Raw genomic sequence first — 16,501 nt, 5'->3', positions numbered from 1 at the left:
CTTGTAAATTACTACCTTACCAGACTGGATGATAATAGATTTTTGCTTTAATGTTTGTTTGCCTTTCCTTCTTCAGCTCTAGCCTGGTGGTTCTTCAGATGTTGGTTGGACCTGTGGCCTGTATGGGGAATATAGGAAGCTGCTCTGTGTATCTTCAGGAAAACGGCTACATAGAGGGAATGGGAGCTAAAAGCACTTCCCCTTTCTTCAGCTATCTGGGGAATGCTGCTGGAGGCAGGTTTGTCCTAGGCAGACCTGTTCTGTACCAGAGAAACCTTGTTCAGCAACTCCCCCTCCATATGCTGTTCTTGCATGCTTCCTTCCAGGTAACACAGAAATGTGAATTTAGAATTTATATACATATATATATAAAATCAGGCTTTATATATATATGTGTTAATTTATACAATATATGTATATTTTTTGTATGTTTAATTTATGAATGAGATTTAGGACACACCTTTTTATGTCCAAATACTGTTCCCAAGCAGTCTAACAAGCTCTATGCCTAGAGTGGGCCATGATGAGTCAAGGCAAGTGGTGTGGCTAAAGGACACCTTTAATCTTTTTATTTTTGGAGAGAAGCCTCTGACTCTTGCAAGGTTAGTCTTATCTACAACTTCCCCTGTGCTCTCAGCTCTCTTGTCCATGCTGCTACCAGACTCACAAACAAACTAGTTCTCTGGCTGAATTATCTGATCTAGAGAAAGATGGTCTCCACAGCATTTGCCAGCCCCTTGCACTTGTGTCTTTCTTTCCCAGTTCCAAGTTCAGGACACCCAAGTTCAGGTGTATGCGTGTGATGTAGAAGTGAAAAGTTCACAGCTTATTTCTCTCCATCCTTAAGCTTTGTATGAACCCAAATTGTGACATCACACTGCAGTCCAGTGGGCAGAGTCCCCCTTTGCAAAAGTATCACAGCCCTCTTGGGATAGAAGTCCAGTAGATCCTGACTGATCTAAAGTGACTAAAGGTCACTCAGTCTAGTCAAAGAAAAGCTGATTCTTACGCTGCTGCTTCAGGATTTAGAGGCTCAGAGACAGAACTAGAAAGCTTTTCTGTGCATTTTAACCCTATTCTGGGCTCAATATTGCCATTCCCTTGCCAGCCTAGCCCTGTGTGTAGCTCCAGGAGGAACAAGGTACCCCTGGGACACATTTGCTCACAGTGTGTTAGGTGTTTTGAACTGTGCCCCAGAGTGTGCCATCATTCTCCTGTATTGCATTTGAAGAGCATCTGTATGAATTTTCTTGTCATAGAAAAGACTGTATAGAAAGGAATCATTTTGGTACCCCAGTAGTTCCCCACAGTTTAGGGCAACAATATAGGAACTGCTTTCCTAGTATGCCATTCTAAGTTTGGCCTTTGACATTAAGCAGAGCCAGGCTGAGATGAGGATTGCAAAGGACTCTTCTGTCTAGCATGTGCCCTTCCAGCCTCCCCACATTTCTCCATGAGTGGTGAAGTGACAGCAGACTTCGACCCTCCTTCCAGATGGGCACGTTAGCCATGGGTTTACTCTCCTGGGCCTTTGACACCTCTCTTTGCTGTATCACCCTCTCTCTCATCCCACATCTCTATATAAAGCTTCCAGGATAGCCCTTCAGGATTAGCTGCAAGCCCCAAGGCTGGTCCTTGGGCCCTGATCTCCTAATGTCAGAGCCTGTGAACAGTTTGTATATGTTAAATGGTATTTTCATGTAAATAGCTTTGTATATATTAGCACAACTGTAGCAATGCCTCTAGGCCTGGCATTTTCCTCCAGACAGGGTTTAGTGTTAATAGTGTTTAGTTAATAGAGCTGCATAATAGGACTGAAAGTGTGAGGACCAGTAACGTATGAGGGATTAAACAGGAGTGCCTCTTCCCTCCTGTCCAGCCACCACCTTGCTGGGAAAGGTGAAGCGGCTGTTACCTAAGTAGTTACTCTTCTGAGATTCTTCCTGAGAGAACTGATATTCGAGAGCAGTGATGTTAGCTCCTCCTTAATGTGAATTCACCCTGCCCACACCCCCCACCCCTACTGTGAATAAAGAGTCTGTCTGTATATTGTTGGGAAAATGTATTTGAACTGCAGTGAAGCAAAATAAATATTGTGTACAGCATCATGTGTCATATGAACCAATGTTTCACCTTTGAGAGATTATCAGTTTGCTTGGGGTTTTGATTAGTGGGTTGTTTGCAATATTTTTACAAAGGGCAAAAAGGAACAGATGAGTAGAAGTAATGTAAAAAGCAAAGTCCAGCCAAATTCTTACAGATTGTGAAGAAACAGTAAAAAGAGGCAGACAGCAAAGTACCTCAGAATGGGAGATTTTTGGGCAAAAAGCAAGAAGGGAATAAGTGGGAGTCATTACAGGTAGGAAAGAGAGGAGAGATGTCTGAAAGCTACCCCCTATTTCTACTGCACCACGATTTTTAATCTGGGGGCAGGGAGAAGAAGATTTTGGGCTTGGAAAGTAAGAATAAACAGGGTGTTCAGAGAGGGTGACAGCCAGTCAGTATGAACACTGATGCCCTTCACCATAGCACTGAACTGGAGCGGTTGATAGAAGGTCAATGTGACACCACCCAGCAGTGCAATTTGCCATCTGGATGGTGCTATCTATTCCCAAGTGCAATACTGGGATTGGGACATCTGCCTCAACTCTGAAAGTGCTTGGAGACAGCTGGCACCAGCATGTCCCTCCAGTTTCACCCTTGTCAGATGAGGGCACCCATCACACTGTATGACCAGGGAGGACCCCCAAACTGCTACTGTAGCTGCCCTGACCCAGTGCCTGCCTCCTCACTCCCCGAACTGTAGAGAAAGGAAGAGCTCCCCAAAACTTGCCAGTGCTTGGTTCAGAGCTCTTGTGCCTCCCAAACCCCACTGCTCTGTCCCTGTGCACTCATCCCTAACAGCGATCCTCCCCGATTGTCTGGGCCAAGACTTCATCCAGGTCCAGCTCTGGTTCCCGCTGTAGTATTTTCTGCTGCAGATCAGTGTAGAAGTCAACTCCCTCAGAGACTGAGTGGAAGGCCTTGCCTTTGGGCTCATAATAGCTGCTTATTTGCTGTATGAAGCACTGGTGGTGCTGAGGGTGATCCTTGAGGCTCCCATCGTATCCCTTGATGTGGTTCCTTTTGAACTCCAGTATCGTCTTGGTGTAGGTATTGAGAGTGGTGACAGCAGAGGCCATGCAGCAGGTGAAGGAGGCCCAGGCCATGCTACCAGAGACACACAGAAGAAGCACATGCTGTGAAAAGCCATGTAGGGTAAGGGACACTGTGACGCACCCCAGTTCTCCCTGGTTTGCCAGGCAGAACCTACTGGGCATAGACATGAACTAGAATGACTAAGGTTAATAGCATTAGTTCTTAGTGGTTATCCCACCACAATAGCCTTCTTAGATCAGTGGGATAAATATTGGTCATGCACATCACAGGGAAGGGAGTGATAGAGGGAAAAGGGCAGCAGGAACATCTGTAACTGGTCAGAGCAGGAGAGCACAGCTTGGAAGCAAGTTCTGTGTTGCAGGGCTGCTCTTACTGTGCATGAGGCTTGTCTACCTGAGTGTAACCAAATTGCCATCCGGGCATTTGATGTCTACGGGTGACACACGGCACTGGGGTGTTTAAGAATCAATGTGGTCATCAATACAGCATTGCAAACTGAACCTGCACTTTCCATGGGCACCTGCAAGGCTCATCCAACTGTTCCTCAAGTCAGGTATGTCACATCAGCTGTGTTTGGCTGCTTTATCCTTTGGAGAAAGCCACTTGAGCCACTTGCTTTGTGCGGCGCTTCTTCCTGGCTCACAAGTGAGGCTGTGGTCTATCGCCTGCTTTCTCTCCTTCCTGCACGTAATACCATCTTGAGGTGACCTTGGCCTCCAGTGCAGCTACCAATATATGGCCGGGCCAGCACTAGAGAAGATGGTGTGACTGCTGGCTGGGGGCTGAGCTGTACCCACATCTTTAGGCACATGTCTAGGCTTGGTGTTGCAGGAATGGGCCCTTTGGCCTAACACTGGTTAGTGAAGATGCCAACCAGCATGCAACTTTCTAAAATTGCAGAAAAACAGAGTGTGTTTGGGAGCATCATCACAGGTGTGACACTGGCCTCTGCACACAGGGAAGAGCTGAGACCAAACAGGGCAAACCAGCAGAGGGGCAAGCCTGATTAGTCAGCAGGGCTGAAGGTAATTGTTTAGGTGTGACCCCATTGTTTTGCCAGTCCTTTGGTAGCTATTCATTTAAGTAGCTCAGCCACTATTTATTAAAACTGGGTGAGGCAAAGACAGGACATTAGTAGTAAGAGAACCATGTGTCTTTGGAACACATAGAAGGTCAAGAAAGGAGGAGGAAGCAGGTGGCATGGCTGAAGCTCTAAAGGCTGGGGAGGTGAAGATGGCTTCAGAGCTCACGTACTAGAATGCCCAGCCATAGTCCCATGTGTGCGGTCTCCAGTCCTCTGGTCCCAAATTAACTGTTGCCTGGAAGACTTGAGTGTACATCATGTGTGCCACCATCCCAAGGAGACCTGGACACAAAAGACAAGAAAGCAAAACAATTACAGTAGGAGCCAGAGCAGCATACTTCAGCCTTGAGTGGAAAGCAGGCTCTCCAGTGCTGAGATTCCAAGACCACAGTAATACACTCACCTGACAGCACCGAGAAGACAGCAGCAAAAGCATTGAGCTTCATCCCACAGACAGGATTGCCAGTATGCAGAATTTCCAGCATCAGGAGGATGAAGCTGATGAGCAGCAAGCTGATGTACAGCATCTCTGATCCCAGTGACAGCCACAGGATTCCTGCCAGGAACACAGGATGAAGCCATGTTCAAGGGAGATTACACCCCTCTCTCAACCCAATCCTGAAAGGATGTCCTTTGGATAGAAGGGAATGAGGGAAAACAGCAAACACCCAAAAGCAATCTCACTAGCCTGTGAGCAAGGGATCAGTGGATGCTGTAGGGGACAGAGTGCCTGTCACACAGGATGGCTTGGCTCCTCTAGCATGGCAGAGCTGAGAGGAACTAAAATGCCATCTGTAAACAAGCCAGCATTATTCATAAACAGCAAGGAGGAAAGTAAAAGGGAAAAGACTGGGGAAGCTGTTGACTATTAGCATAAAACCTAATGGTCATAGATTGGCCATGAACACATCTGAGCTCTAATCACAACATTAAGCAAACAACTTTTAACCTGGGACTCAACTAGTTAAGAACTATATGGTGCATCCATGACTGGGATGTGGCCTCTGGAATTCAGGAAGCCCCTTGCAAGCCTGTATTTCTCACTGAAACCCCAGTGAGAATGATAGTACATTCCTTGGGGTTGATATCCAGCCAGGGCAGTAGCAGTGACCACTCACCCTGCTTCTCGAATAGAGTACAGGTACTTTCATGCTGGGATTTTGAGTGGGATTTAAGTGATACCAGATTCCACAGCTGAGCTGAGTTCTACAGCTGTGCAGTAGGAATTGCAGGAGAATGAAGAAAGGCACTCTGTAATGCTGTGCTGTGGAAAAGCACAGGATTCACTGAGGAAGAAACATTAATCTGACAAATGAAGCAGCACTGTGAACACTACTGTTAGCAATTATAAATGGCTGTAGAGGAGACATTCAGCTGGGGAAAAGGAGTGTGAAGAAAACCCTCATTAATGTGGCACTGACTTGAATACTCAACATCATTAGCGCCATAGAGTCAGCCAGCTCTTTAGCAGAAATAGATGAGCTGCATTCCCTGCTTAAAGGGGCTGACTTGCTTGCTGCAGCACCATGAAGGAGAATATTTCATTAAAGGTCAGACTGTCAAAAGTATTCTGAAGGTTGCAGGCACCACACATACAAAGAGACCTCTGCATCATCTTCCTTGTGAGTCCAGGCTTCCCACTGCTGATATGTCATTTGGTCTTGTAATGTTGCCTGTGTATTGTGGAGCTGCTCTGCACACACCCAGCTCACCAGCCCATCCCACAACCAGCAGTCACACCACCTTGTCCAGTGCTAACCCAGCTATACAATAGCACCTGCACCGGTCATCTTAAGATGATACCATGTGCAGGAAGGGGTGAAAATAATGCTTGCAAATCCCCAGCATTTATTACACCCTTGCTGTCAAGGTTCGAACGCTGACGCAGGCTCTGCACCCCAGGCCTTTCCCTTGACATATGAACATCTTCTGAAACAACTTGCCTCCAGCCTCCATCTCAGGGAATAGTTAGCAAGCCCACATCAATTGAAAAGCCTTCATTAAGTAAAATCTCCGTAGCATATGTACACATACATCAAAGTATACTGAGGCTATCTGCACGGTGCTTTGAAACATGTGATAATGACAGGAGGGGTGATCTCTCTTACCCAAATGTAGTTTTGTATTTAATGAGGCAGGGACTTCACCTTGAAAACAAAACTTTCAGATGTCCTGTTTACTTACCACAAAGTAAGAGGGGATTCAGCTTCCAGATTCATCATATTAGACCCCAAAACTGAAGCACTCAGTTAATATGTAGCCTGTGTGTGAGGAACTGCCCTGAGGCAGCATCTGTCCTCTTTCCCTTTACAACAACAAGATGACAACCCCAGACCAGGACACTTACTACATGAGACAAATCACACTTCATATGGGAGGGAATCTGAGGTTTCTAGCACTGACTTCACAAATGGCAGTGGTTTATGTGAACATCTGGGAGGAAATCTTTGTCACGAGGACAGGATTTCATGCCTGACTCTTTGGGGACTCACCCTGCTGTCCCCGCACAGGCAAAATGTAGCAGGTCCCCTGTCCCAAGGAGGCACACTGGGTAGCTACAGTGAGATACAGGGATTTGCTCTTACCTCTCTCTGCTGGTGGTGAAAGCTCAATAAAGCTGCGGCATTTCTCTTCTGAAACACAAAACCAAAGCTTTTAGTTTACAAAACAATGTAGGGAACATAAGGAAAAGAAAATCTCTTCATCTCACTCTTTTCAATGCATACATCCAGTCATCCCTGAATCTTCCCATCAGACCTTCTCACCTCTGGTCTTTTTCTGACTATCTTTCCAGACCTTCACTGAGGCAAAGGATGGGAAGGCAACATTTGCCTGCAAAGCTAGAAATGGCCTTTTCAGAAAAAAAGCTTCAGCAATTCATAAATCTTACTTGCCTCTGCTGGATATAACAATCTGTTGCTAGTCGTTCACAACATTACTGATGATCAGGTCTGTTAAGAGTGTAGCTTGTAACAGACTGTGCAGATCCACCACTTCTGCTGAATTCCCACACACCCTAATCTCAGAAGAGCATTTCAAGCACTGCTTCTCAAAAAAGAAAGCAAAAAAGGAGCTTCCCAAATGAAATACTTTATGACAGAGATGTGAGTCCCCCTTCTGTGGCAGAGACTCATAGAGAAATGTGGTCCTTGGTCCTCACATTTTACGCATGCTATTTCAACAAATGGTGTTAAATATTTGCTTTGGCTTTTCATGTTGGCCAGGTGCAAACTACTGTCTCAGATGAGGGTCCATCATTATTATCTGTCAGTCTCTGTCCCTGCATACTGCATTACTGCATTTGAGGGTCCTCTCCTCCACTTGGCACAGTATTTTCTCTCAGACGTTTCCGCTTCATATAAGAATCTCATTTTCTTAATTTCTATCCCCAGTTCTAATCTTTCCAAATCTCCTGTGTTACTTCTGTCATCCACAGCTCTCAGGATGCTACCCAGTTTAGTGCCATCTGCAGTTCTCATTAACTTGCAATTTGCTACTTCACCTAGAACTTTAATGAGGATATTCAGTAACGGCTCATCTAAACTGATCCTGAGATTAGCCTGAATAATGAAATCCTTTCTCCAGCTCAACTCAAACTCCTTTTGTTCAGAGTAGTCCCTTTTTTGTTGTTTTTATTGTCTATGCACTTGCTTCAAAGATGCACAGTAGTGGGTGGGTTGTGCTTGATTTACAGGAAGCAGGAGACTGAGACTGACTGTGCTTCTACCGTGTGCTCTATCCCATGTTCTGCTGCGATCCAGATGTTACATACTTTCTGCGTTCCTTCAGGCATTGGGGTTATTCCAGGACTGCCCAGTGGCCAGATAAGTCATTTAGAGAAATCAGTCAAGGGATGTAGTTTCATTCCCACAAGCATTGTGGAAACACAACCCAACCCAAACCAGTCCTAAATAAACACATCTCCTTCCACCGCCTGTCTGGAAATGCTCATAACAAACAAAAAGCAGCCCACTTGTTAGGACATGAGAGTTTCAAGCACATTCCCTTCTGCTCCAGCCCCTCCTTCTGTCTGCTTTTCTTCATCAGTTAGTTATTTTCAAACTCTGACAGCAACAGAGATGAAAAATACCATACTGGAAGGATGGCTTGGTTAAAGAAGGTGAGATGTTTGTACTTGGGCAGAGCTGAAAGGAGGATGGTGGGCTCAGGGGAATGGGCCTGATGAAAGTGACTTTCATCACTCTATCTTTAGATACAAATCTCCCTGTTGGCCACCTTCTGGATTAGTTCTGATCCTTGATGTGTGTGCCAGGCAGCAAAGGGCATCTGAGCACTGCAGAGCACCCACCTGTGCTGGTGTGGCACAGGTTCCAGCAGAAGGACTTGAGCAGGTCTGGGCAGGAACAAGTCAAGGGTGAAGGGAAGCACCAAATGGTTCTAGTACAGGTTGCGCAACCAGTCCCCAGCACTCCAGGATTTACAGTACCAGTCCCACATGGTCAAAAACCACAAATGAAACCTGTCACAATATCACAAAAACTAAAAACAATTACAATATTGCAGCTCTAATCCTCAGGTCAATCTGCCTCCTGGCTTTAGTTCCTTTGGGTTCAGATCCTCCAGGTTTTTTCTGTATCTACAAGGTAGTAGTTCTATTTCTCTGTTTTATTGGGTTTTTTTAAGAAAAGCCCAGTCTCTGTTTAATAACACAAAACCACTCAGTTTGGTGATTTAAGGAGAACACCAACTATTGTAGTCCTCACAGTGATAGCTAAAAATTGACATCTGCATAAAATCACTGTACTTAAATTTCTGAGAGGACATGCACAAATTTACATGCATGAAGTAAGCTGTGTGTACAAATGGAGATATGGGGAAAGGAAAAGGAGGCTCATGGCAGTTCCCATCAGGATGAACAGTGCCATCACAAAGTCACTGCAATCACCACCATCACTTGCATTTCACAGCCCCTATTCCAGGCCAAATGGCACATCAGAGACAACCATTTTCCGTTTCCCTGCTCTGTGAACATTCCAGTGAAGGACAGAAATATACTGACCACACCAGTGCCCAGGGCTGATACCATATCGGAAAAGGAAGAAGACTTTTCTCCCAAGTGTTGTCAGCCTCCCACCTTTCAGTTTCAAACTTCTGTGGAGTAAATACAAGGCAATAAGTTGTGGCTGCCTGAGCAACACACTACCTGGCCCTTCCATGCTCTCTTCACAGGAAAGCCACATCCCTGTGTGGAAGTATCTGAAGGCAAAGCGGTCATCTCCAGTCTCCCAGCTGTAGTGCACTATGTCCTCAGACGAAACATTACTAGCATCTGCATGAGATGGCATGGGGACACCCACGCACTGGGAGGCTTTGGTCTTCCCACACAAAGGCTTGGGTACTTTCTGGGTCCCGGTGCACCAGTAGCTGCCCAGCAAGGCAGTGGTGGAGAGGGTGAGAGCCAGCAGGTTCAGGATGACAGCCAGGAAAGTACGGCGCAGTGGCAGTCCCTTCAGCAGCTCCATCTACGACACACGAACAGGAGGGACCGTCACACCACTTGTCCCACCTAGCCTTATGGATCCCACCTTTTCCCAGCATGCATCTGTGGGGAGGGGTTATGAGCACTCTGCCCTCCTCACAACATCCCAACAGCTCACTCAGCATGGAAGAACCATTTCTGAAAGCCAGGCCAGTGGACCAATAGGTCAGCTTCTACCATTTCAAAGTATGCTGAATATCTGTACTGGGGAAGAGAGGGTGACCCAGCAGACATAGCCGGGCTGAGTGCATTGAGGTGTCTGAGCAAAATGAAAGGAATATCACATTCATCCACCTCAGAGATGATGGGGAGAAACTGTTAACCAACTTCCCTGAATACCATGTGTTGCCTTTACATGAAATACAATGAATGCTCTCTCCAACTAAATGAGAAATCTTGCTGCCAAATGTCCCACAACACTTACTCAAGCAGTTCATTACTGTACCTAAGGACATAGAGAATATAGTGATATCACAGTGGGAAAAGGCAGGAAAATGTTCCCACACATCAAAGCAGTGACCTGCTCAGAGAGGACACCCAGCTACCCAGGCCTGGCATCTTGAGTACAAGCTCCAGAGCAGCACCTTCCACCTGAGCTCTCATCTGCACATCAGAAATTTGGTAGGGTTATGGCATGACTGTCTCTGCTTTCACACAAAGTGCCAAAGGTTTTTTTTCCTATAAGAGTGAACGTTGCCACAAACATTCTTACTGGTTTCATCTCATCATTAAAAGTAATTCAGAAAGCAGTTTGTGAACCAGTGTCCTGTGGACTTTCTCAGTCAGAGGGAAGATAAAGATTTTAGGGTTCCTGCAAAACCCTGCACTGACTCCTGAGAACCCCAAAATATCATTCCATAGATTGATTAGATGTCATCTACCCACACATCAACTTTCATGTAATCAACGCATGTCTCTTCCCACATGGCACTCCCTATGTTTGGCACAACTTCATCCAGATACTCCCACCCTTTCCTATTTATGACTCTGAAAATCTATTTACCCATGAATAGATTCAGTTTGTGCAGACTTTGCCTGCTGCTGGTCCTCTTCACTTAACTTCGGCTGACTCACCTAATGCTGAATGTGTGAGAAAGACCCAGCGTTCTGTGGACACCACTATAAATAAACAATATGAGACCAAGCTTTGCATTGTTTGTGACTGCACCACAGCTAAAAGTGGTGCAGTTAGAATCATTTTTTCTGCTAACTAGCAAGCTTGGAAACATGGTCAACAAAGACGATGAGCTGGAGCTCCTCTTGAAAAGCAGGACCTTATTAGCATCTCATCACACTGAGAAAGCAGTGCCTGACCCCAGACACCCTCATTGAAAGCAAGAGAATATTCAGCTCCTGAAATTTTCCTGTTTTGTTTCATACTCTGGATTCTTTTGTCTCTTCAGCAGGACATTTCTTTCTGCACCCTGGAGATGGTAACATCTTAGTGATGCCATAACTAATGACTTTCATGATTTGAATGTATGTTGAATATCACCATTTTTGCACCTACTAGGAACAGTTTCTGGCTAAAGCTAGTGGCAAACTTCTCACTGGAAGTTTTTTTGGTGGAAAAATTGGCTTATGACTGAAAAGGAAATTACAGATGAAATTGCTTTCCTCAAAAACATAATTTTTCACCTGAAAATTGAAACCTCCAGCACACAAAGTTTTTCAGTTTTTCATCACTGCTTGATTATAAGATTTTCTGTCATCAGGTTTTGGGTTGCTAATGCTTTTATTTAACAAAAAAAAATTCCACTCACAGTATTGACAAAAATCATCTTTCTAATTTAGATCTTCAATAGTGGGAAAAATATTCTCTCCAGTTGATTTATGACAGTAGTTGAAAGGATGTATAATTTCAGGATGAGTGTTAAGAAAAAGACATAAAAAATACAAGAAACAAATGAGTCAGATGTAGGAAGTGGATCAAGGATGCAGAAGACATATGGAATGAGAAGCAAATCTGAACTACTTCCTGAAAACATTGTTAGAAAAGCTTCCCTCCACAAAAGCCAAGCACTCACTGACAATAACCAACCACAGTATCTAGATAGCCCCAACAGAAAAGATAGCTGAATTTACCTTAGCAGCAAGTCTTTGAAGTACTGTTAATTTGGATGAACAGCACAGAAGTTGGACTCACGCTTTGTCTGCTGTTTTGCTCATCTCTATATCCTCCAAGAAACCCAATAGCTGCAAAACTCCTTCCTCCTTTGTCTGGTCCCCTCCTCCTTTGCCTCCCCAGTGATTATTAAATGCTATCCTTCTGATCAGCAGCTGTTTTGTGGAAAACGGTCATTTTGTAATCCACAATGCAATCACAGCACAGCTGTTCTGGGAGATTATATGGGAAGAGATTGGTGCTGCGGGTTGGGATTAAGTGCAGAAGAGTGACCTGTATTGCCTGAGTAGAAAGTTTCTTTAAAACACTGAAAGATTCCAGCCATCCCCATGTGGAAGTTGTTTGGGAGCTTGTATGGAGCAAGCTGACAGCTCTGGCAAATGCTATAGGGGAGGAGTGACCTTAGCTTGGAAACTGCCAGCACCCTGGGCATCAGGCCACCCCTTGTCCTGTGCACTGTCTCAGCAGCATGGCAAAGACCAAAGGCATCCCAGCCCTAGAATATCTTCCTGGACACACTTGATAGTTGCAGAAAGGGCAGAGTAACAAAATGGGGAGAGGAAAGTTTATGCAACTGCATCTGCTCTGAGAACTGAGGATTTCAGTCCCTGAAGAGATGCGAATGCAGCTCTCCCCATGGGCACTGGAAATTTTGATGCCAAAAGGAGCCCCTTAGCAGAAGAGCTTCTGAGCAGCAGACTGACAGCATGGCATCACCACCATGAAGGAGGTATGTGAAACAGCAGCAAGTCAAGCCAATACTCAGAGCATGGGAGAATGAGGTAGACTGTCAGTGTCACTTGTAGCGGCAGCTTTTACCAAAATGTGAAGTTCACACAGAAGAATCCCAGCTCCCAGCAAGTTCACTTTGGATGAATTTGGGAACCTAGTAAGAACAGACAAAGATTCACATTCATGCGAAGTCCCCTCTGAGCTCTTGTCCTGGAAGTTTAAAGGCTCCCAAAATGTGGTATCAAAACCATGAAAAGTAAGAATGACGTCACCTCTCATGAGAATGTACTAGAGGCCACGGAGCAGAGCTGCACTGAATCAAACTGCAAGGGAGAGGAGCATCCCAAAGGTACACATCCTGTCTTGCCCACGAGGACTTTGCCCAGTGCCAAGCAGGTGAAGCTCGCACCACCGACTGGGAGGGAACAAGGCAGATTTCCTGCATGCAGCTCTGCCAAGACAGAGGAAACCAGCGGTCCATCCATTCTCATCCCCCATGTCCAAGAGCAGAGCCCAGAGGCTGGGGGCAGGTGCAGGAATAGCTCTGGGTGACAGCACAGCCTGTGACAGCCCCTCACAGCACGGGCAGCAGACGGAGAAGTTCACGGTCCAGCACGTGGGCTGTGCTATCCCGGGCTCCCGAGCCTTCCTGCCCTGAGCAGAATGGGCAGTGGCTCTGTGGGTATTTTAATCCCAGCTGCATAAACTCTTCTAATATAGATAAGCATTTCTAAGACGGACTAACTGAAAGCAATGCTAAATGTCCCTGTGCTCCACAGACTGCCTGCAGGTTTTTGATTAATAAAAAGGTTCTGTTTGAAACAGATGTACTTAATTTGCTGAAGTAGGTAGAACAACAGCTGATGCTGTTTAAAAGCAGAGTGATTTTTTTTTCTTTCTTTTTTTTTCAGTCTGCTCACATCTGGACACCTTAAATTTGACTTCTAAATGCTCAGTTAAAAAAAAAAAGAAAAGCCTTGTTTACAGGCTCAAGAATAGATAAAGTCCATGTCTACTGATAATCCTGAACACCTTCCTAATTTTAAACTTGATGAGAGTATCATTAAAACCCAAGATTCTATGTCAGTTTCTAAATCTGGGTTCATGGCATATATATCGATGAAATTAAACTGAATTAGTTTTACATGGATAAGAATTCATGTTGGGAGATAAATTTATCAGAAATATGCTATGGTTTAAAACATTTACAGCAGGTTTAGTGTTCTGAATAATGGCAGATATTTATCCTTCCAGAAGATGGCGATCTTTCTCTAGTCTTCTTTTTGGGAGTCCCTGCTGCTCACGTGTATGCCGGGGGGGTGGAAGCAACACCCAAGTTTAGACTTCTATTCCTTCTCTTGAAATTCCACCCCCCTCCCTCTTGTTTTTGCATTTTTATGAAGACAAACTCTTTACCTTGACTGTGAAACGGGGTGTGAGTCCGTCTCTTGGATTTATCTGAGCCTGGGAACACTTGAAATCACTGGGAAAAGGAAAAAAAAAGAGGAATGATCGCAGGAGCTTAGCTTTTGTTCACCTTCTGCCCTGCATGAAATGATTCTTTCTAACACTTTTCATAATATTTTGTCAAGTTTCACATTAAATTTCCCCAGATTATTGCACACAACTCATAGAACACCAACACCAGAGCATGTTTCCTGATGTTCAACAAACTTCCCTTAGGAAAATTATGGGGATTTTATCTGGTTTTGGTTTGGATTTTGGTTGGCTGATTGTTGTTTTTTAAATCTCTATTTTAACCTCACGTCAATCTGACCTATTGTAGACAGGAAAGTCAAGCTGTATCTGTCTTTCACCCTACCGTGCCTCCAGTTTTCTCCTCTTTGTATCTGATATTTCCCACCATAATTTGGCTTGGCTAGAGTCTTTGGATGTTTCTTTCTCTTTGAACTCAGCAGCAGCCAGTCCCTGGTGACTCGTTTAAAATTCGCCCATTGAAGTAAATGCCCACAGCAGTTGATTTCCTGTGCAATCAGCCAAGCACTTGACTTACAGAAACAAAACAAGGAAACAAAATGCAAAAAAAAAACCCCAAAATCTTTGCACAGCACTGCTATGGAGATTGCCAAGCCTAAAAAAGCCTGGGCGTTGACAAGTGATGCGTTTTTACCCTGGCTCTATCACCATCTACACCCTGGCTTGGGTGTATCCTGCCCCAAAGTGACACACTCAACGCCCAGGGATGTCAGTGGAAAAGAAGGTCAAGGAGACCTTGCCAGATAGGGCCCAAAACTTGCAGTATTTAACTGGAGGGTCTCAAGAGGCACACGACTCCTCCCAGCCCCCCATGCAGTGATCCTCCAGGGATACCAGGGATCATTTGCTGTCCTGACATTGGCTCTTGAGCTGACCTGAAGAGGAAAGGGGAGGAGGAAGGGTGGCTATTTACACCCATGGAGTCACTCTATGAAAACTGGACAAAGATGGGCTCATACTCACCCCTCATTCCACACATTCCTCGCACATGACACTTCCCACCGCTCCTGTTTTTGCTGTTTTTACAGGAAGTTCATCCAGAGCCGCAGTCCCCTCCCTCACTGCCACACAGAAAGCAGGATGTCTCCCGAGTGACAGCGACATGGAGAGAGCCAGACTTCTCAAACCCAGTGACAGACTGCAAATGCCAGATTTCTCCCTGAGCTCTGAATAATTCCACTCAGATTGTAACCTTTATTTAGCTGTTTGCATGATGCATTAACTCTTGCTCTGAAAATGACCTCACCAGGCATATTTTTTCTACTCTAAGCACATTTAAAGGTGAATTCTGTTTTCAAAGATGATCAGCTTACACTGCTAGACACTAAGACTGTGACAGAAATAAAGATTGAACTGGACTAAGTAAATTCATCTTAAAGATGGACAAATAAGTCGGCCAGTTTGGACCTAATTACTTTTTATTTTCCTTGAATGTTTTTTTTTCTCAAAACAAGTCTTAGTTGGCTGGATTTTTTTTTTTTTTTTTCCTAATCTTTATGGTTATCAGCCACTCAAAAAACACACAGAAAGCAGACATGAAAAGGAAAAAGATCAGATGCAGCAACGAGGACTTTGAGGACTCACTAGAGATTCTAGGTGTCTCAATTTCTGGATAGGAAATACAAGATATTATATATAAGGCTAGGGGGTTGTTTTTCACAGAGTACTTAAACTCTAGGATGTGTTCACCTGAGCACACAGAAGAAAAACAGTATTTATGTAATTTAGCTAACCATAAACTGTAAACAGGCAAGAAAACCACAAATTTTTATATAGCTCTATAAGGATATGAAAGAGGTGCGAGACCAGAAAAGGATCCATACAAAACTCCAAGTAGACAAACACTTACCTTATCCACTGCTCACTATTCCCATCTGCTCTTCTGAGGCATCCAGTGAAATACCACAAGGTGATCGTGGACTCTCCCCCATGTCTTTCCGTCTGACTGAACATGTAGTAGCCAAGAAATTCCATGAGATCTAACCAGACGCTTTGAAATGCACCAAGTCTGGCATTTTATTGATGGTTTCATTCTTTCTGAGCTCGCTAAATCATCACAGCATATTATATCAGCTGCAAGATTGGCAGGGCGTCCACTTGTGCAGAATGAGTCTTTGCAATTTGGTAGTCCCCTCTCTGACAATATTTGCTACTTTTGAATCTACCACTTACGAGATCTCAGTCTGTTACTACACAGAATCACAAACACCCAGACTCAATGACTACCACAGGCTCATGGGGTTTTTTATCACCAAGAGGAACCATTGCAACGACATAGTCTCCTCTCAGATGTAACAGAACCCAAAGAACTTTGGATAATCATTTCCAGTGTACACAGAACTCCTGCTGGAGCTATGGCATGTATTTTATACAACTAACTGGTATTGACTGTGCAGCAGAATAT

At 44.7% G+C, this 16,501-nt stretch overlaps 2 protein-coding genes across 6 annotated transcripts in view; one reads left to right on the top strand and one right to left on the bottom strand.

Annotated features, from left to right (window-relative positions):
• FAM234B (family with sequence similarity 234 member B) overlaps nt 1-2,105 on the top strand; it is a 21,695-nt gene extending 19,590 nt beyond the window's left edge. For both annotated transcript variants that reach the window (XM_048300345.1, XM_048300343.1), the window contains exon 13: nt 77-2,105. In XM_048300345.1, the coding sequence (XP_048156302.1) occupies nt 77-82 (6 nt within the window). In that variant the 3' untranslated portion in view covers nt 83-2,105. The remainder of the gene's footprint in view (nt 1-76) is intronic.
• Nucleotides 2,048-16,501, bottom strand: GSG1 (germ cell associated 1). Of its 4 annotated transcripts, XM_048300348.1 has the most exons (8): nt 15,061-15,269; nt 14,017-14,083; nt 13,810-13,896; nt 9,408-9,726; nt 6,829-6,876; nt 4,647-4,799; nt 4,414-4,525; nt 2,048-3,210 (listed from the first exon to the last, which is right to left on the bottom strand). In XM_048300348.1, exons 4-8 carry the CDS (start codon nt 9,724-9,726, stop codon nt 2,898-2,900), a joined length of 945 nt encoding a protein of 314 aa, XP_048156305.1. In that variant the 5' UTR covers nt 13,810-13,896; nt 14,017-14,083; nt 15,061-15,269; the 3' UTR covers nt 2,048-2,897. The 4 variants fall into 4 exon arrangements, with proteins under 4 accessions (XP_048156305.1, XP_048156303.1, XP_048156306.1 ...); XM_048300346.1 differs by lacking the exons at nt 13,810-13,896; nt 15,061-15,269 and adding an exon at nt 15,947-16,501; XM_048300349.1 differs by lacking the exon at nt 13,810-13,896.

The sequence above is a fragment of the Corvus hawaiiensis genome, chromosome 4, assembly GCF_020740725.1.
Source record: "Corvus hawaiiensis isolate bCorHaw1 chromosome 4, bCorHaw1.pri.cur, whole genome shotgun sequence".
Lineage (NCBI taxonomy): Eukaryota > Metazoa > Chordata > Aves > Passeriformes > Corvidae > Corvus > Corvus hawaiiensis.
The sequence above is the reverse complement of the archived record's forward strand: the minus strand, read 5'-3'. Positions and strand labels throughout refer to the sequence as shown.